We start from the raw sequence: 21,508 nt of genomic DNA, 5'->3' as shown, positions 1-21,508 counted from the left end.
GTTCAATGTAGATACTAGTTACTTATTCTAATATGTAACCAGAATGCATTCATGGGACACACTTAAGATGAACCACCTTGACACTGCTGATTGCTGCATGTACTACTTATTACCTAGTTATTTTTTGTTTGGTTTGTTTGTTTGGTTTGGTTTTTTTTTTTTTTCCAAACAAGAAAGTGGAGCAGTCAGCTTGTGTTCTTGGATTCTTTCCTTTTCTGACTTGCTCCTTTTCTCCTGTCTTCTATTTTCAGGTCAGTGCTCGGTTCTCAAAACAGATCCAGACAAAAATCAAGGACCTTCTGCAACAAATGGAGGAGGGGCTGAAGACTGCAGATCCACATGACTGTTCTGCCTATACTGGCTGGACTGGTGAGAAAGCTAGAATTTGAATGAAGCTGTTTGTTAAATGGCGTAACTGGGTTTATTCACAGGAGGAGGTTCTGATATTCTCACAGGAGCAGCAGAAATATTCTGATATAGTCATTTGTGTGAGTTGATTTCTTTAACCCTGGCACCTTGGTCACTCCTGTCTGGCATGACTAGCATTGGTTTAACTGGACAAAGGATCTACTTACAGAGAGATAATTGGCTTATGGAGATCTTTATCTTGCAAAAGGAGTGGATTTACTTTTGGCTTACCTCTAGTTTCTTATTTTCACCTTTTTCTGTTCAGCTGACTGATAGTTAGCAGTGTCTGATAGTAACAACATCTTCTAATCATTTGGGGGAACGGGAGCTGTTCTGCGCTTGAGCCCTAAAATCTGGAATATGGATAATTTGGCTCTTTTTCTGTCTGTACAAAAATGGTAAAATGAATGTGTGAGGAGGGGGAGTATGGAGTTGGGGTTGCAAGATTATGAGGTGCACGGCGCAAGCGCTGGTTACTGCTAGGTACCATCGTTCATTTAGCGTTGCATCACTGATGCCGTCCACATGTGAATGAGCCCTTCTGACCCTTTTGGCAGAACCTGCAGTTGTCAAGCCCGATGCAGCCACTGCTCTTCAGGCTGAAAAAACACTTTTCCATCTTGGCCTCTTAAGTGCCACTTTGCTATTACAGTGGCATATTCTGTTCCTGCTCTGTCTAGCTCACGCTTCAGACATACTTGTGCTTTTAGCACAGCATGGTTGAAATACGCCCTGAGGAGATTTGTTCTTTTCTCATTTTTGTCATGAGGGGGAGCAGCTTGGAAAAACTTTCTGGGCTTTGCCTGTTCTCAGGCTTAATTCTGGCAATGAAAGCGTAAAATTCCTTTGCTTTCTTCTTGATGTTTTGGTACAGATGGTGCCATGGGTGGATGGGTGCAGAAGTTTTAGACAACTCAGCCTTAAAAGATAGATGTGTTTTAAGGTCTGAAAGGGAGTTGCTGCTAAGTGAGTGCAGAGGATCTCAAGTGGGGGGCATTCTCATGCTGACATTACAAAACAGCTCCTGGGAGCAGTGTTCTGACACTGTGACTGACAACTGAAGTTACGGCTGATAAACCAGAGCATGCTGAAAATGAGTCATAAGCTAAAAGTAACACAGCCATCATTAGCTGAAACAAGAAGACAGATGAACAAGTAACGCAGTCTAATGAGAATGGGATTTTTCCATCCTTTAGAAGGATCGCCAACTTACAGCTATTGCAAGTTATAAACTTCCTTCAAGGCTCCTGTGGAATTGACTCTGAGCAAAAATATCTAAATGATCTGGCTTTTAAAATATTTAGTGCAAATACTTTCTCCCCAAAATTGCTCCTTGCAGCATTTTGCTAGTGTGCATATCAGAGGGTAAAAGTAATGTGGAGAGTAACTGCCCTGCTTGTTATGTACCAAGTCTAGATGAATCTGATTGGCAGTGCATGGTCCTGAGCATTGGCTTGTACTTTGTGAAACGTCTTGAAAATCTTGGAGTGCATGCTGTTGCCACATGACAGTCATAGGACTCAATGTTGGAGTCCTCTTGCTGATACAAGTACTGTTTGTATGTGCCAGACATCTTGGAGGAGCCACTTTAAAGGTGTTGCACAAGGAAGGGTTGGATGAAGTGGGCCTCATGGCTTCTTTCTGATCATCCCCTGATCAAGCCCAGCTATGTACACATTTGTTGCAACATAAAAAAGGGTTCTAGAGATCCCAGTGAATAGCCCACAAGTTCCTGTGCCACTGAACTGGCCTAACAAAGCTCTGCAGCTCTCCTCTTGGACTCATCTAGAAAGGCCAGTTCAAAGCCAGTGTGGAGAACATCTGAGGATGTACCAGCACTCTTACAGAGCTATTCTTCTAGTGCTCCTGAGGCAGCCTCTCTGGGGAGCTAAGAGGGTCTCGTGTTCTCTGCTTTAGTCGTGGCTCAGGAGAATGCTCTCCCTGCTCAGACACAGGAGCTTGAGATGCAGCACAGTCAGGAGATACATGTTTTCCTTCTGCATATGTACGATTGCAGTTGCTGAATAAACATCCACTGGGATGGATTTGTTTCACTTTCTTAGGTCTATGTGGATGCAGTTTTTAAGGTTTGGTTTTGTTTTAATGGAAAACTATGTCATGAGTTCAGTGAAGTTTGATGTTACCTTCCAGCGTTCTCTGAGGACTCGTTTGCTTTCTGGCTTTTACAAACCAGATTAATTTGTAGAAGCTCATAATCTTGTTGTGAAGTACATTTGAGGGTTTTAGAGAACTTGGCAAGTTGAATTAAAAACCTTATCAAAACTTCCTTTTAAAAAATCAAATGGAAAAGAAATAATTTCTTGCATATAATAGATGAGTATTGTGCAGTCAATGTGCTCAACTGTATACGTGCTTGTTAGCCCAAGTTTTTGACTCTGCAAGTTTTGGTGCCTGTGTCATGAATTTTTTTCATTCTCTGCAAATTGTGAGTCTACCATTGGGCTTCAGTCTGATACATTTTTTTTATTTTTCTCACAATCCAAATCGAGATGTAGTCAAGATAGATGGCCTGATGCCTTCCTCTTGCATAAGCTAAGACCCTTGATGGACTTGTTTTAATTGACCAAATATGTGTTTGCATTTGAGTTACTGGTTCAGGGGCACTAAAGGGGAATTTGATGTACTCAGAAGGAAAAGTAAATGAAACTGTCTCTTTTTTTCATGTGATTGTTCCAGGCATTGCCCTCTTATATCTGCAACTGTACCGTGTCACGAAAAACCAGAGCCATTTGCAGCGATCTCTTGATTATGTGAAGAGAATCCTTCGTAATCTGAATGGCAGAAGAGTTACTTTCCTCTGTGGCGATGCTGGGCCACTGGCAGTGGGTGCAGTGGTTTATCACAAGCTGAAAAATGACAGTGAATCTAAAGAATGTATTGCCAAGTAAGTGGTTGATGGTGGAGAAAGTCATGCACTTCGTTTGTAGAGAGCATTGGTTCAGTGACATTAGCAAGTGGAGTTTTGGAGGACAGGATTAAAAAATGGAGACACTTTCTCCCCTGATAACATTTTCACCAGAAGAATACAAAATAGGCTTTATCTTCATTAAAGCTGGCTTACACTTGCTTTGTCTTTAGTGGGTTATCTTGAATCCTCTGTTGCTGTAAGGACAGGGTGTCCTGGGCGAATCTCTAGTGCATGCACGTTTCGATTTTGTCACATTGAAGTGACATTTAACAAAAGCCACACGCTTGTCATCAGCAATATGTAGTGCTTGTGCCGTATGTGATGCTTCCTGTAAAGCATGGGTCTTAGTTCTAGATTCATTACAAAACATGTACACTTGCAGCAATCTGGAGACATCCAGACAGAAACATGGTACATCAGATTGATATGTAACAAGGATTTAATAAAACAAAAAGGAGGTACTTGCTGAATTGTCAAAGGCAAGGGCTTTAATTAGCTCAGAGCATATAAAGTGTAGCCTGGAAAAATTCCAGCCCCTTTTCAAAGTAACCTAAATGTAACAAAGATCTTAAGAAATCCCATTTAGATGTAGCACTTCCTTGGAGAGCTGACTGTCCCTTTGCTGGTATCTAGTTGACTGCTGTCCTGGTGAGGGCTGGAAGTACTGGAGCCATGTGGGGTTTGCATTCGATAGCAGCAATCCACCTGCTAGCAGTCCAGCAGCATACCTTAGGCTGCCAGAATTTGCAGACTAACCTTGTGTCCTCATCTCCTTTCTGGTTTATATTTGGAAATACAATTGGCTTCTTTCTAATCTAGAATCCTAGTGTGATTAATCTCTGCTGCTGTTCCTGAATTAATATTTCAGTTTTGAAATGGGTGGTAGGTTTGGCTTTTTTTGCTTTTAGAACTGGCACTAAACTTGGGCATGTCATTCGGATGCAACTAGGAAAGCAGCGTTAGGCACGAAGCGTGAGTATAGCAAAATGAGATTAGCAATAATTCTTTTAGTCTCACCTCTCCTTGGAAAGTAATTTCTAGGAGGAGAACTGAAAAGGAGATTAGTCTGATTATTTGGGTTTTTTTATTCCTTCTTTGTTTACAATTTTATTCATGACACCAGCTGAGTGATACATTATGGCTGTCAAAATGTAAGCTATAATTGCACTATTAACTTTTTACCTTGTACCTGTCAAGTTGTATGATTTGAATCATAGAACTTAACAGTGGACAGTTTGAAAGAAAATCATAGAATCACAGAATCATTAAGTTGGAAAAGACCTCAAGGATCATCAAGTGCAACTGTCAACCCACACCATCTAACTCACTAAACCATGTCCCGAAGCTAGCTCTCCGCCCTCCCCATATGAATTTAAGGACTGGGAGGGGGCTGTGGTCACTGTTGCCCCGGCAACACCATGTCATGGCTCCCACGCCTCTCACGGGAGAGCTGGCGGTGGGATGCATGTTACGCCGCTGTCTCGGGGTTTTTCTGTCGAAGGAATCTCCCGAAAACCCCCCTGTGCCTTGCGATTAGTCGGTCTGTTGGAGTTGGGCTGGCTCCAAAGCAGGTGATCTCGGCAAATTATCTTAAAATAATTTAAGTCTAAGTTGAAAGAGTAGTTCCAAGAAAGGAATAATATAAAACTTTTTTTTTTTGTGAGTGGCTTTTTCCTGGTGTTAAGCAGTGACAGTCTAAAAGAGCCATTGGGGTCAGTTTTTTTGCTCTGGCATGATGTTAGTGCTAACATTTCTGCCAAGTAATAGCGGCTGAGGGCATCTGGGAGTTGAGTTTGGTCTTAATCCAGATTGTCTTGCCCCCTCCCCCAGTTTAAAATGTGATCATCTCCATGGTTTCATCTAATTACTAATTTAATCACAAAAGATAGGAGGAGACGCAGGGAGGGAGCGGGCAGGAAAACAGATCTCTGCTCCACCTCAATTCTAATGCCGACTGGTGGAGTAATAGCAGCGAGTCTCTTTGGAGCAAATGGGAGTTGCGATGGCCAGCCCAAGGTTTGTTTCCATTGCTAAAGGCAAGCAAAGCATTTTTTCGTAATAGCAGTGCCCTTTTCAAAACTGACCTGCTAAACATTTGAGACAGCGTGTTGTCTAGGGAGGGAGAGTGCTGAATGATGGTATTGGGGGTTTTTTGTTTATTTTTGTTTTTTCCCTCTTACACATTTACAGTTAAGGGTCCTCACTTAAATGAAATTCCCAGAGGCTCCAGGAGGCTTCCCTATTTGTTGGAGCAGCTCTCCAGCTTCCTCCAGCCCTTGCCCTGCACCCATACATCTGTTTCTGTCTGCACAAAAGCCTGATAGTTGCACTGATACCTGGCTCTGGCTCTGAGTTGCCTCTCTGGCAGGGCCAGCAGGCACGCAGAGCTCCTGTGTGTAAACCTGGCAGCCAGCTGAACTGCTGGTGACCAAAGGGAAGTTGTAGGGTTTCGGCACTTGTTCTGCTTCTGGTTTGATTGATGGCTTGTACAGTCCAGTCCAGTATGGTCTCTAGAGAAGATGCTCTCTCTCTCCCCACCTTCCTTGTCGGATGCAGATTGTTGCAGCTCCAAAGGACAGTTATAAACCCAGACGCTGAACTTCCAGATGAGCTGCTTTACGGCAGAGCAGGTTACCTATATGCCTTGCTGTACCTGAATACTGAAATTGGTCCGGACACTGTCCCACAGTCTGTTATCAAAGAGGTAAGATACTTTTCTCTCTGTCATAGCATCAGTGAGGTTGAACTGGAATCACTCATTTGCATAATTCAAGGGATTAAGAGAGGGATGCTGGAGAAGAGAGGGAACCTAGAACTGGGAACTTGGTCTCATCCATCTCTCCAATCTCTTCCCACTCTTCCTGCTGCTCAGCTGGGACTGGACAGGCCAGTGCAGGTGGGTCCATGGCCGGCCATGGAAATGGATCTAATATGCAACCAGTTTTGGAGCATTTGAGGATGAAAAATTGTTCCAAAAAACCTTAAGACAGAAGTGTGAAGTGTTTGAGTGAAAAGGAGGAGAATTCAGTGTGGGGAAGATGCATGATTGTTCTGCAGATACTAGAACCAGAGAAGGCAGGCCTGGAAAAAAGTGATTAGAAATATTCAGATATTACATTTCTACTCTTAGAAATATAAATGATTCCATCATTTAGGAAAAAATCCATTTCTACCTCAACACTCAAGTCCAAATTAGTTGAATGTTTTTGTCCTATCACTGTTTATTGTGGCTTATTCCTTACTGTGGTTTTAGTCATGACAAAGCCAAACCCTCTGAATCAAAGCAAGCGAGACAGACGGAAGGGGTATGTTCTCTTTCTTAGGTAATAGATGCTATTATTGAATCGGGGAAAAACTTCTCGAAGGAGGAGCGGAAGACAGACCGTTGTCCTTTGTTGTACCAGTGGCACAGGAAGCAATACGTTGGAGCAGCCCATGGGGTGGCTGGGATCTATTACATGCTCATGCAGGTAAGAGCGTCTTCTGTGAGCTGGTGCAAAATGCCAGTGACTCCTTGTTTTGCATCAGAGGATCTTATCTTCAGCTTTCACGCATATGCGGTATTGTGCTGAGTCAGGGTCTCACAATTTGGAGTTAGACTCTGCAGCACAGAACTGTGCAGAGATGCTAGCTCAGGCCTTGGCAGCAGCAGAAAACTGTTACTCGGGTTTCCTCCCATTAGACTGAATTAACCCTTGAGTTGTGGTTCAGAGCACTGGTGTTCCAGGAGCTAAGTTTCCTGTCCTCAGCAGAGATAGTGAGATGCCTTCCCTCGGCCTCAATATTTACTTTTTCTGATATCTGCAGTTAGACCAGCTAAATATTCACTTAACCATCCATCACTCTTAATTCAATTTTTTGCTGTTTTCAAATGAGTGCACCACTGGTGCCTCCTGGCCTCTGTGCCCTTCCACTCTTCTCCAGTGACTTTTTTATTTTTCACTGTCTTGAAGCTTTTGGAAGACTATCCATAATCACACGTTAGTCTTCAGTATGCTTTTATTCTTTAGATGTTCTTCCTCTTCCTAATTGCCCCTACCTCTCCCCCAAAAGTCTGATGTTCCTTAGTGCATTTATGACCCGTGCTCTCCTCTTTCTGTTGTCCTGAGTGAGATTCCTCTCCTCTTTTACACAGTAAAATCCATTCCCACCTGCCCTGAGATTCTCCAGTAGGCTTATGATGTTTTTCAAAACAGACCTGTATTATCTTATTTCTGTTGTACAATCTGGAAAGAGCCTTAGGATTCATTATAGTTGATGGCTATAGAGATGCAAAATTTGTAGTGTACCCATCTCTAGTTTTTAAAGGTGCTGCCAGTCTATGCATCTTTATAACTGTTCATTTTCTTACCAGCTCATGTAGAATTACTTTTCTTCAGGCAAGTGGAAGGATTGAGTGTCCTCACAGCCTGAAGCTGCGTGCAAATGTTCCTTCCCTGCAGAAGTGACTGAACTGGTATTTGGTGTTGCCACTGCTCAGCTGTTCCTCATTCGCAAAAGATGCTGAGACTTCTCCCCATCTCCTTCAGATTAGCTCACACCAGTTCCACCAGTAGCTGAGGCTAAAGTGGTTGACTGCTTTAGAAGTGGCTACTGCTCTGCTACCTGGGGCCACTTCTTAACCTCACTACAGCCGTTTTCTGCAGTGACCATGCCCCTAGAGCCTCAGGCTGATCTGATTTACTGTGCCCTTATCTTCACTTCCTGTTTTCTTCAACAAGGTGGTCCACTGCCTCCTGGCTCCCTCATCTTCCTGGCTTCCATTTTTTCTTCCCTGGCTTTGCTAGATTTTCTGGGAAGCATCCGGTCCTTTAAAGAAGCCTCTTTAAAGGCTCCAGCCTTCATTTGCTATTCAAAGCTGGTAGCAGAAATAATTGCAGCAGAAGCTACTCTGTCTACATGTTAAAATCATAACTATCTTTTCCTTTACATGTAATTGCTGCTTTTAAGAATTGCCACAAAGCCATTGTTTGTGCACCATTAGATTCCTGTCTTTTCACTGTACATTCAATATTGTGAGTCACTCAGAGTTGACTCATCCACTGCAGAAGAAGATGGCATATCTGGGTCCGTCCTTTCCCCATCCCTCCCACGCCAAATGAGGAGAATTTTTCTGTATTTTCAGCAAAGAATTCAAGAGATGATTTGTTGAGTGATTGGATGCTAACAAAAAAAAGAGGCGTCCAGCACAAGGTGAGAAGGGGTTTGTAAAGATCTCTGCTCTTTGTGGATTTACCTCCCAAGGACGGATGGGATGGGCTGAGCTGGGCTTGCCTTGCACAGCTCAAGATCAAAGGCATTTATTGCTGGTGCCCTTCCACTTTGCCTTCTGCTGCAGGGGTGCAGCATGAAATCAGAGCCCCAAAACAAAGCTCCCCCCAAAGCCTTCCAGCCCCACAGGTCAGCATCTTGCGTGAGGGCCAATTGGCTCCGATGTGCTCTTAATGATAAGTTGATTTGTATTAAGGTGTACTTCTGATTAGCAGCGTGAAGGTTTCCGTTCCACTCAGAAAAGCGCAGAGGGGGAATTTGCTTGAGGGACATGGTACATAGAAGTCTGGCAAAGCTTTCCTGGCTGAGGTGAAATAGAAGCTTTTGGTTTTTTTCAGCTTACTGGAAAAAAACAGCTATTGAAAGTCTGCCTTCATTTGGCTATAAGGCTGTCAGTTGTAGCAGTGCGCTCACCTCTTGAATGCAGATGTGCTGGAGCTGGTGGGAAACTGTGAAATAGTATGACATTGAGTCAGCAACCAAGTTATTTCAAAAAATAAGCTCAGTTATTAGGCTTCTGTAAGCTCCAATTTCTGCAGTTGTCCCCACAGCTTTCAGGAATTCCAGAAATTATGTAGGCTGTGTGAAAATATAGAACTCTGTTATGAAAATACTGTAAAATGGGCTGGTAGAGGAGGGAATGCCAACAAAGAACAACTGCAAACCCAACAGATCCTCATCTTTTAAACCTTTACTTACAAGGAGCATACAAGTTGATGGATATATTCTTTTTGGCAAGAATGTAAACTAAATACAAGAAATGCGAAAGAAAATTCAGAAGAGCAATCTAAGGATGAGTTGGTAGCACAAAGATGTTTAGCTACCTGAAGTAGCAGCTCTTGCTTCTGAAGTTGGAAATGCAGATTTACAGCCATAGCTTCAGGGAGTTTTGTTTATGGTGGAAAACTTTAACCTTCATAAACCTTTGCCAGGTATGCCACTACATACACTCTTTTTCATTTATTGGGAGGTAAGACAGGTTTGCCTATGTTATTTTTAAAATAAAACATATAAGCCATTGTGTTTTAAGTGTGTGTTATGAGCAGTGTAGCTATAAAACCATCTTTCTCCTGTGTCCTCTCTATTTTAAGGTATAAAGAGAGGCCTGAGAGTCTTGAAATCCATATTCTGTTCTCAGTTCTTCCACAGTCTTTCTGTGTCAGCTCCAGTAAGACAGGTAACAACTTGGTGTCCCAATTTCTTTGTCTACAGTAGCTGTAAAAGTGCTCTTCACAAGGGTATTGTAAGCAGACATTAATTAAATCTGTATGAAGAGATTCAGAGTATTTGGATCAAGGGCACTTATGTAGGATACTTGAAAATAGATCACAGAATTAAGTGTTGATAACCCAATTTGGTACTACTTCTGTGTATGGTTTTGTTGGTGTGTTTTTTCATGTTTTCTTTAGCCAATCGCAAACGTGGACCAGGAGACCCTGACAGAGCTGGTGAAGCCAAGCATTGACTATGTGCGTCATAAAAAATTCCGATCTGGGAATTACCCATCGTCACTGAGCAATGAGACTGACAGACTAGTTCACTGGTGCCATGGTGCCCCCGGAGTCATCCACATGCTCATGCAAGCTTATAAGGTGAAACATTCTGTGCTCATATGGACCTCTGTTTTTACACGGAGACCTGTACGCAGGCCTGTTGCATTTTACATCTTTCTCGACTTCAGGCTTTTTTGGAAAAGGGCCACGTATTTAAACAATCTGATATCACAGTCCTGGGTATAAGAACGTTGACCTAAATTCTTTGAATCTTCATCCCAAGAGTTTTAAGAATGTGTTGGTTTTCAAAAGCATAGGTTCATGTGTCTTGCCAAAGAATGTCTTCCATAATTTACTCTATATTATTAACACAGAGCTCTTGAGAACTTCATGGTAGAGCAAAGATTCCTGGCCCCTTCTAGGGCACAAATATAACTGCTGAGCTCTACCACAAGTCTACTGTTAGCTCTTCTCCATCCTTAACTGGGTTTGCTATCTCTCTTTTGTTGTGCACCTCTGATTTGCATGATATTTGAAAGTATGCCATTTAATTAAAGCTGTGTAAATTAATTCCTACTTTTGACAGCCCTCCTTGGCAGATTCCCTGGGCAGCCTCTGGGTGGGCTGATGAAAAGCAGGCTTGGTTTATGGAATAATTACTTGTGCTGCCACCTGAAATGTGAACTGTAAATGTCTTACAGCATTGCTGAATGTAGCAGCAGTCACAGTTGATTTTCTTTGGGCTGACTTAACACTACAGACTCCCCTCCTTATTTGTCAATGGGATGCTTTCCCTAGCACAAAATGTTTTGCAAGAGATAAGAGGGTTAGGACCAAGTTCTGTTTAGCAGCCTCCTTTCTGGCCTCTTACATTTAAGGTGATGGGGCATATGATGCTTTTCTTTTACTCCTCAGAATCTGCTTTTTAAAGAAGCGATAAGAAAAATTGCAGTATGTTTTGCTGGCTGTGCTTTCATACCAAGCACAAGGACTTGTGGTAACAGACAGCAGTGTTTGTCCTGGAAATCAAATGCTGTTGCAAGGCCTTAATTTGAAATGTCACAGCTAAGTAGCTGACAAACCCTGTTCAGAGAGAGGGCCTTTGGTTATCAAGCTCGTGGATTTAAGAATCTTGCACGTTAATTGCTTCTATTACCTTATTAAATAGCAACCTTGCAGGGGATGCTGTCTCTAAAGGACTAAGTCTACAGCAGTGCATTAGTTACTATTCTTTCTTGTCTCGTTGATCTGTAGAGTGACTTAGGCAAAGGGGAGCAAAAAAGTAGTCCAATAAAGGTGGAAGTCTGGTGGTGTTCAGCTGAACTACTTGGTTTTGTTTTCTGCTCCCTTGATGGGCTCTCTCAGTGTGCAAAATTGGTCCTTTGCCCAAACTAGCTAGTGCTTCGGCGTATTTCCAATACAAATAGTAATCAAGGTAACTGAGTGTTCCTACTTGTACTTGTGACAGAGAAAAAAGCCCTGTGCTATGCAAAGAGACATTCTTGTCCATTTTCGACATAGAATTAAAGAATAATAGAATTACTCATAAAGACCAGGACCTAGTCCTTTAGGACCAGAGGTGATGGCCAGTATTGTGTTACATTTCCTGGAGGCAAGAATTACGGTGCTGTACTTCAAATCATATTATGTAGTGGTTTGGGAATGAAGGGGAGGAGCAAAAAAGAACCATGTACTCTTCAAATAGGCTACAGGTTGTAGAGCTGAACTTGCGGTTTTTTTTTTCCTTTGGAGTACTAATTTCAGAAACAAAAACTTTAAAAGCTCTTTCTTTTTCCGTGCAGAGAAATGAGAAACAGCTTAGTAAGAAAACAAAGGCTAGTCTATGATGAATGGGTTATTAAAATTCAAAATAAATTGCATATGAAAAACCACACACCAACAGCAAAATATCTCTCAGGTCCAGCTTCCTTTTGTTTTCATTAGTATTTCAACTTCTGTGTGTTTATTCTCTTTTTTTTATTCCACAGACCTTTAAAGAGGATAAATACTTGAAAGATGCTATGGACTGTAGTGATGTCATCTGGCAGAGAGGTTTATTGAGAAAAGGATATGGAATCTGTCATGGTACTGCTGGCAACGGCTACTCCTTCTTGTCTCTCTACAACCTAACTCAGGACAAAAAGTACCTCTACCGGGCTTGCAAGGTGAGCTCTGCAGCATCCCAACAAAAGTACCGTTCCCTTTCATGTCATAACGCCCGTGTGATAAGAGTAGGCTGTTTTGTGCTAGATCAGGAGCTGGCTGTCTGTGCAGCTGAGTGGGATACCAGTGTCCTGTCACCTGCTCACCTTACTCACACTTCAGCTGGATGACTTCTACTAGGTTACTCACACTTCAACTGGATCACTTCAACTACATACGTGGAGCACGCACCATGTTAATACACCGTGTGGAACGCACAAATGCTCTGTAAGAGGGGAGGAACTAAACACATATTCAGAAGAAAATAGAGTCTGAAAATCAGCCTGCCTGAACAATAACAGTCATGTGGTGCTAATTATTCCGCTGAGACATCCACTGTTGTCCTCAGCTCCTCAAGCGATACTGTTTGTAATCTTTTGTAATTATTTGTTTTCAGACTGGTGTCTGTTTAGGGCTTTCAGAGCTCTGAATTGTAGTTACTAATTGCTCATTTAGATTTTTTTAATTAATCCAAATTGTAGAGAAAGACACACTTGGAATTTTTTCACTGGAATTTTCCAGATTTTGCTCTCAGCTCTGACTATGCTAGCAGTTACCAAAGAAGAAGGCTTTCTCAGCCTCTGTTTCCTCATCTCATAAGACTTTGGTTTGGTTTGGTTTTGGTTTGGTTTGTTGGTTTGGTTTTTTTTTTTTTCAGCTTAATTCATGGATATTAGGTTTCATATTGTATACATAGCTATTTAGCTGAGGCCTTTTGAAAAGTATTCTAATAGGAAATTTGATGAGTTGTTTCTTAGGCGCTTTCAGGTGAGCACTGACCACATGTAAAGCTATTGTATTCATTTCCACCACCAGCTGTCCTCCGTCAGCAGAGCTTTAAAAAGTTGCTGCTTGTCTCACCTTGCATTTACCAAAGCATCACACCATGAGGACACCTGTAGGCATACCTGCATCCTGGAGAACAGGATAAACCCTTAGCCCTCCCACGGCAAATGTGTGACTGTTACATGTGGGCTCTCCCTGTCATCCTCCGTGCTAGTACATCTTCTGTGGCTCTGGGCAGTGTTGGCAGCTCCTTCTGGTACTGCGTTTCTGGCCCAGGAGAGCCCTGATGTTCTCCATGCCAAGCTAGAGAAAAGCAAGCATATCTGTTTCAAAGCCAGAGAAGGAAGAGGCTCGGTTACGTACCTGAAACCCCTTTGAGAAGGAAGATGTAGCACAGTGGCCAAAGACTGTCTGCCCAGCGTATTTGCAGCCCTGGTGCCTTTTAGCATCTCCAGCGCCTTCAGGCTCTTGCAGGGGAATCTTGAAACAGGCAGAGGAATTTGCCTGTCTGTGGCATTCTTGAAATCTTTTCGAGTCAGAACATGCAGGGAAGCAAGCGTGTAGTTCTGTTGGTACCTAAAGGCATGTAACTGGGAGAACTAGATGGCTCCCCTCCCAGAGGTGTTTGCTCACACCAAAAACGTGAGGCCCAGAGGAAGGAGTCTGGCCAGGAATTCCTGGTTACTTCTCAGGAGCCATGAAACTGTTTCACAAATTAACTGGAAGAGCTTGAAAGGCCATGGCTCACAAAGACCCCCAGTTTGTGCTTCTTCCTTTTGGCTTTACAGCTTTTCTCCAGGAGGCTGAGCTGCTCCTAGCTGGCCTGCCTGGGAGAGGAGAGGGGCTGTGGCATCCTAGGCTTCAGGCAATAGAGAGCATCCAAGCCCTGTGCCACTTGGCATTGTGATTAAACCACTGCTGATGGCAAGCATGCCCAGTCTCTGTGAGAAATAATGGCAGATGTCTTCTGCTAGGAGATATTTCTTTTCTTTTTCCCCTTGGTTTAACAAAGATATTAGTGGGGCTTACTGGATCTGCGAGTTGTGCTGTTCGTTGTGAATTTGTAAATGATGATTTTGCTTCTGTAGCCTGGGTTGCATTTTTTTTTTTTTTTAATTTCTGTTGCAGTTCCCAGGCTGACAGTAATACTAAAGGCTAGTTGGTATGAAGTAAGTTGTGGATGTTGCAAGAATTGCTTGTAGTTTAGAAACATGCCATAAACGTGTTTTGTCCTGACATATAAAACAAGATTATATGGAGAATTAAATGTTGGTTTGAAGATTCATACCCATGGGGAACCCAGAAATATTTCATCAGTTCTCAGTAACAGTGTGGACCACAATGATTGTGCTTGTGGGGTTTTTTTGCCAGGTTACATCAAGACATTCGCACACATGCATGCACCCCTACCAAGAAGAGGAAAATACATACCCCAGTAAACATCTAAACAGGACAGAGTGGGGGGAAGAAGGGAGGAGATGCCACCCTCTGTCCTTCTGTTGAACAAATTGGTGGCTCTGGGGACATGCTCACACCCCATAAAGCCCCAACTCTAGAGCCAGGGCACGCTCTAGTTAGCAGGATGAGCTCTTTGCTAGCAGGTTGCCCGGATTGCAGGGGGAGTAGGAAGAGACCTCTCGGTTCTTTGCTTTGCAAGAATCTTTGCACTGTATTTTGGATAAGCAGTGGTTTGCTTCCAAGCACAGAAATGCCAGGGGAACTTGTGGCCCCCTCTGTGATGTAGCTACTGCAGCAGTTCTGATGAAACACAAGAAAAGACACTGTTAATTCTTTTTAATGGTATTCTGTCTTCTGCAACAAAATATTGATGACCATAATTGTCTAGCTGTATTTATAATGATTTTTCATAAGGCTTGGGGAGAGCAAATAAAACTCAGTAATGGCAGCTGGAGATTTAATAATCTAAACTAATGTATGGAAGTAAAATAAAACCAAAATGCAAATAACAACCGTAAGTCCTGAGCACGTGGATAAATTAAGCACCAAGACAGATGAGAAATGGATGTTATAGAATTAGAAAAATTTTGCCCTTGAAACTGAATATATCTCTTCTGACAGCATTCTTCATTGATGTCTAGCAGGATTGATTTACACAGAAGAGAAGTTAAGTACAGCCCACTTAATTACACTGTCATGAAACTGAAACTCGTACTGTGGAAATATTTATTCTAAAACCTAATTGCAGCCTTGTCACAGTTGTAGTGGGACAAACTGATCTCGGACAGTGATTTCTGGATGTGTCTCTGCTTACGCTATTTTACATTTAGTACCTAGTGTAGATGAGGATACTCAAGCTTGCATTTAACAGTCTTAAATTAAAAAATCCCTAACTTTTTTTTTTTCTATGTTTTCCCTAGTTTGCTGAATGGTGTTTGGAGTATGGTGCACATGGATGTCGTATTCCTGACCGACCTTATTCTCTCTTTGAAGGTAAAGTGATAGTGTTGCAAATGGTATTGTATTATATAGGAAAGAAGGGCAAGCTCGTAGTTCTGGCACATGCTCAGGAGTTGGGAAATCTTTGGTGGGCTCCTCTACAATTAAAAATAGACCCACCCCCTACTGCAACCTCTGCCTAGAAGAAGGGAAGGGGGAGAGAAAAAAGATAAAATAATTCACTGGCATGACTTTCACTTTAGCAGTTTTCAATGTAAAGCCAGTGCCACTGTCATTCTTGAATAAAATTGTGCTGTACTGATCCTGATGTTTTAGAAACACAGTAGCAAGGAATCATAGACCCAAGCAGGATTTCATGAACAGTGAGCCTCGTGTGCCACCTATCACAAATATGTGAAATTACAGCAGACCGAATGCAATGATTTTACAAATAAACCAATTCAAGGTGTGAACACAAGAGAGCAGTAGTTATATGTATCCCTTCTAAATACGCTTACTGTCTTCATGTTTAAGAGAGAAAAGTATAAGTATTCATATTCCTGAGAGCTGCCTTGCATGCACTTGTAGAGGGGAAAAAGGATGCATACAAAGGTGAAGTAATGCCAACAAAAGGATGATTTGTGCTTTAGTGCTGATATACAGCTTTTAGCATAGTTTTTTAATGTAATTTTTTTTTTTAGAAAAATCTAGAAGTCTCAAATTTGAGACAAAACAGTTCTTAATTTGGGGTTTTTTCTGTTGCCAAAATTGTGCTTGAAGTCATCCAATTCTGCACGTACGTGCGCATTTTCAGTGGAAGTTGCATGTGCATCTTGTGGGATTGTCTTAATCTTTTCATTTGCATCAGGTGCTGCATTTCAGGAAGGTTCCTTTGTTTGGATGTGCTTAACTGTTGATAAAATAGGATTTTAGCTTGATCATAAAACCGAGCTTGTATTTGTATGCTGTCCTGCTGTAGAGTGTGTCTGTCATCTGTCACCTTCACAGTTTTATTAGGTGATGCCAGTGTTAGGGCTTCAGGCTCTGGATGACCTCTATGAACAGTGAACAAATGAACCTGTACATCACAAGTAGAATAAAGTTTTGCCTTAATTTTTTAACCAGTGAAATGATGAGCAAGAGCTACTCAAATTCTGAAGGACAGCGCAAACTGGGATTTAGTTTTTCTTCATGGAAGTAGCATTGAGGTTGTGGAGCTGCAAAGATGGTAGCAGAGAGATCTTGGTTCTTACCTTTGAACTTTTCAAGTGAAACTTGGTTTCCTTATCAAAGGACAGATGAACTTACCTTTCTGTTGGCCTTAAGTTCCCCTGTTCAATAACAGACCTAGTGAGGAGGTGTTCAAACAGGTGCTGTGGCCTTTGCTGCCAACTGTGCTATTTTTGTGTCAAAGATGCACAAAGATCTCTTTCTTGTTATGTTTTAGGCATGGCTGGAGCTATTCACTTCCTCTCAGATATTTCAGTACCGGAGACTTCCCAGTTTCCAGCGTTTGAACTTGGACCTCAAAGGAGGGAAAACAAAGTGGAACAGGACAGCTAAAAGATCATTTGGAAAGAAAGCTGATGCCAAAAGAGATGAGACTGCTTAGTGCCTCTGATACTGAACCAACTAGACCCTGAGCCGACGGATGGATAAACTCCTTTTCTCATCCCCAGCCCCCCGCTGCCCCAAAGGACCATGAAGGCATTAGAGCATGAATGGGAGAAGCCACATTTAAGTTCTGTTAAAGCCACACCTTCAGACGTAGGACAAGAGAAGTCAAGTTTTGAACTTTCTCTCTTCCGTTGTATTTGTCTTCTTCAGGTCTTTGACATGCTCTGCATGTTTATTGGTGTTGTCTGTTGATCCGAGTCTTTTGTTGTTAGCAAAAAGCTGGTCTCTGTGTGAATCTCTGTCCTGTACCTTCGTGCATGACTCACAACAGCAGCGTTGCTTTCTGCAGTGTGGTGACCCAGAGAGTTCCACCTTCTCTGCAGGACAATGCCTTGAGCTGGCAACTTCAGAAGAGGGATGATAAACAGTTTTATGTTCATGTTTTTCTGCATTTTCCTCCACAGTCCCTAAAAGCTGAAGTGATGGAGATGAGCCTTTTGTGGTGAAGAGGGATGAGTTTTCAGAAACTTAGCAGGTTGGAAGGGACCTGACTTGTCTTTTGCTGCTGTTGTGGGAGATTTTTTTGAAAGCTTGAAAGAGAAGCTCCCTTTGATACCTGCACCTGGTTAGTGTGTTAGGCACTTACTGCAGGGTGGAGGTGCTTGACCCCACCTCCGCAAAGCCCCATCGCATGGCGTGAACTTAACAAACTGAAGGGGGAGTCACCCGTACTAACTGCCACCCAGGGCAGAGCCGGGACAGCATAACTGTGCTTCTCCTCTCCTGTATGTGGCTTTGTAATAAACCTGTCCTGCTGTATCTAGTGTACAAATGAGTCAGGGAGGGTGGCAGGGCAGTTTCTCATGCTGGTAGCTCAGGATGAGTGTTGCTTCCAAACCAAGGTGGTGATTTGTTCTGGACCCTTCCCTCCCTTTCCCAGCCCTGCTGCATTTGGCCCATATAGTGTGATAGGAGCAATAAATACCATCTGCTTGTGGAGGCTGCAGAAGATTAATGAGCAAGATGAAACCAGTGGTAGAGGCTGCAATTGAAGTTGATTTAATCTGAAAATCCAAACAGAAAAAGCCCTTTGCCCTTATGTTTTAACTGTGCTGCTAGTGCTTTGTTTCCTTTTGTAGTGTGGTGGGGTTGTGAAATACCTGCCTTCAGGTGCTCCTGAGTATCAGGCTCTTGATGTGGAAGAAGTGGGACATACTGGAAGTCCACTTACAGTGGGCTTATGTGTTCCAGAGAGTAAGGATGCTCATTATTGGGGTAAGTAAGTGTAGCACACTCCCACTCACTCAAGCTCTGTTGTCGTCCTTCCTGTGAATCTCCCTGTGCTCTGTCATTCCAGGTGCTTATTTTAATTGATACCTTCTATCGCGTGGGAGTGTGACAGATGGCAGAGACTTTGACCTTTCAGGCGTGCATTGGGATATAGGCGACCTGTGGGCCATCTGCTGAGCACCAGCGTTTGCAGTCAGCCTGGGAGATGTATTGTTGCTCCTGCATAAATCTCTGAATGGTAGCAGGTGACTTCCGTGAACTTTATAGTGTCTGTTGCCAAATCTGATGGGATGTGAATAATATCTACATTCCGTTCCCTTGGGCAATGGCAGCAGTGCCAGTGCAGGGACAGCTTAATGTCCCAGGGTAGCTCCTCTGCTGGTTTGTCAGGTAGGACTAAAACACGGGAGCAGTGGGAGACGCTTTTCCATCCTTTTTGCAAAGGGCAGAAGATGAGGTGATGGGACAGCAAACCCAGCTGCAGCTTTACAGCCAGGAACAAGGGAAAATGCTGGAAGACAGTGGGAATGAGGGATGCTGCATGGCAAGCAGGGGGGGTGAGCAAACTGGAGGAGAGCTGCAGAAAGCAGAGGGATCAGCAAGGAACAGGGAGAGCTGATTACGGGAGGCAGTGCACAGCGTATACCAGTAGAGGCCATCTCAGAGGAGATGTTCCTCCGTGTCAAGCATGCTAAGGTCTAACTCTGTGTTCCTTTTCTCAGCCTGTGGGTCACTGATCCTGCCCATAGATAAGCCAGGGAGGAAACTTGCCCAGCGTGAAGTCTCACAGAAATTCTAACAGAGGAGGTAGAAGGCAGCTCTGATTCAGTTTCACATCACCCCCACCCCTATTTTCTTCTCCACTGTGACTGCAGAGCAGGTGAGGTAGGTTAGCAGGGAGAGGGCTTGCTAGGTCTGCAGGAACCACCTGCAAACACAGAACAGAAGCCACAGGCCTTCCTGGTAGATCCCAAGCATGTGTTGTACTCACAGCTTAACAAGGGGGGGGGACAGGCAGGTTTTTCCCTTCAATGATGATATACATACACGCCTTCTTGGCTGCTGAGCTTGGAGTAGCACCTGTGGGAGGTAATTTTGTCTGGTTGGAGTCTAAGGGGAATTAAAACTTGCTGGTTTAAAGAATATATAGGTATATATACACACTTAGAACACCTTCATACTGAGCACATCTCTGAGATGCTTGAGTGCACCCATCAAAATAATGAGCAAGTCAGCTACCAGCTCTGTCTGTACCGTAGCCAGTCTTCTGCTGTGGTGGGGCCCAGCACTGCCTTTCTCTGCAGAATCCTCTTGGAACTGAACAACACTGGAAATGTAACGATCGAGTCAGGAAGCATCTGACACAGTGCGGCTGCCTCATCTTCCTGACATGACTTTCCCCATGGTCCTTCCTTTCTGTTCATCACAGCATTGTGACATCTAGGTGGTCCGTTAAGAAAGGATACTGTGTAAAGGTGAAAAATGCATTTCACCAAGACTTCTTTTTTTCAGAAATCACATCAAACTAAAATGTGGAAAATTGTCTTAATATTCCCTGGTTTGCTTTGTCCACGTGTAATAGTCCATCTGTTGCAAAAAGCAGTAGTGTTAAAAATGGAGATTTTCTTTGGGCAGAAAAAGAGGAAAAAAAATGCTGATGTTTTGTTGTTTGGCTTTATTAGTAAAGATCAAGCTATGTGGTGGTAATTTGTGTGATTCTCTCTTTTTTTTCTTTTCCCTGTTGCACTCCTTCCTTCCCTCAGCGCTGTGGCGATAGCTGTCCCACCAATCTGACTGCTCAGCTGCCTCCAGCTCTCATAGTCCTGCAGGATGAAACACATGCCAGAGCATGGGCAAATAGCATTTTTTAGCCTTCATCTTTCACTAGTATTGAAGACTTCTTTACTGCTGCTTCACCCAGGTGATTTTTTTTTTTTTTAGCATACATTGCTTAGTGCAAAGCGATGCTTTCCTCTCTGGTCATATAGGTCCTGTTGAACAGTTTGCAGCCAAAGCCTAGCTCATAAGTAGCTGGTTTTTAAGGACACATGTATGAAATTTCTCTGTCCAGCTGACTAACATCTATTTTCCAGCTTTGAGAAAGCTTGAGGTTTTTCTCTAGCTAGGCTTTAACAGAAGAAAACTTCACGTATGCTGGAAGCAAGGGGCAGTATTTCTGTTTCATAAAGCCCCATGAGCCGCTCGTGGCTCCCTCTGCCACTGTGAGCAACTGCTGCTTTTTTTTTTAATTAGTGACATTTTTTCTGGCTTGGAAGGATGGACCTGAAGAGAATCTGTACAAATTCAGCTGTAGCTAGATAAATGCGCTGGGGTTTTTGTAGCACAATAGTTCTCCCTAATGTCAAAATAGGGTAGGATAGAGAGGTGGGAGGAAGCACATGAGCTGTGTGTCGGCTAAGAGCTGGGCAGCAGCGTGCTGCCTGAGCATTGTCCCATCAGGGTGTCTTGGTGCAGCAGCTTTTTTCCTGGTGAAATTGTTCACTTTTCCCCCATTTGTTTTCATTGGTTTCATGTTGGTTCACAGGCGCAGGAACCCAGTCTCTATAGCTGTGATTTGTATGCAGGGCGCAGCAGTGACCTGCTTTTAGCCACTGCTTCTCCTCGACATCTACAAGTGGGCTGCTGTAAATCCAGATGTAGCTATTAGATAAGCTAGGCTTAGGCAGCAAGAGAAAAAGAGATTTGCGACTTCTCGCACTGCATAAAGCTAAAATAACACATATGTGCAGCTAAGGAGGTACTTCCACCTGCAGGGGCTGGGGGCAGAAGGCTGCTTGTCATCGTTCCCTCTGCTTTCTGTGCTGTCCCTTTCATCTTGCAGCACGTGGCAGCTTGGGACAGTGGACACCTCTCCTCTTTAACAGTGTTATGATCTAGCACTTGCTTTGTAGAAACCGCCTTATGCTGGATCTTCCCCAGCATCACGTCTCTGGAGCAGTTTCCCTATCAAAGAGTACAAACAATTGTAAAATCCCCCAGCATCAGAGCCACGGGGCCTGCAAAGACATCCCGTTCCATTGCTCTTACTCCCTGAATTACCAGTGATGTATTACATAGACCAGAAGAAAAAAATAAGAAGAAAGTAAGGCTCTAC

The 21,508-nt window shown here is 43.2% G+C and overlaps 1 protein-coding gene across 1 annotated transcript; it reads left to right on the top strand.

Moving 5' to 3' along the window:
• Window positions 1–257: 257 nt before the first annotated feature.
• On the top strand, window positions 258–17,376 carry LANCL2 (LanC lantibiotic synthetase component C-like 2 (bacterial)). The gene is made up of 8 exons (XM_010087058.1): window positions 258–369; window positions 3,106–3,313; window positions 5,894–6,041; window positions 6,661–6,807; window positions 10,018–10,200; window positions 12,090–12,266; window positions 15,468–15,540; window positions 16,934–17,376. The coding sequence occupies exons 1-8, from the start codon at window positions 309–311 to the stop codon at window positions 17,047–17,049; spliced, it is 1,113 nt and encodes a 370-aa protein (XP_010085360.1). The 5' UTR covers window positions 258–308; the 3' UTR covers window positions 17,050–17,376.
• Window positions 17,377–21,508: the final 4,132 nt, after the last annotated feature.

Source organism: Pterocles gutturalis, unplaced genomic scaffold, assembly GCF_000699245.1.
Source record: "Pterocles gutturalis isolate BGI_N339 unplaced genomic scaffold, ASM69924v1 scaffold40981, whole genome shotgun sequence".
NCBI classification, from domain to species: domain Eukaryota; kingdom Metazoa; phylum Chordata; class Aves; order Pterocliformes; family Pteroclidae; genus Pterocles; species Pterocles gutturalis.
This window is presented reverse-complemented; position numbering and strand designations above follow the sequence as displayed.

Coding starts and splice junctions, on each gene's coding strand:
- LANCL2 (XM_010087058.1), top strand. CDS start 309: ATGGAGGAGGGGCTGAAGACTGCAGATCCACATGACTGTTCTGCCTAT. Junction 3,314..5,893: donor TCTAAAGAATGTATTGCCAA/GTAAGTGGTTGA, acceptor TGTCGGATGCAG/ATTGTTGCAGCTCCAAAGGA. Junction 6,042..6,660: donor CACAGTCTGTTATCAAAGAG/GTAAGATACTTT, acceptor TCTCTTTCTTAG/GTAATAGATGCTATTATTGA.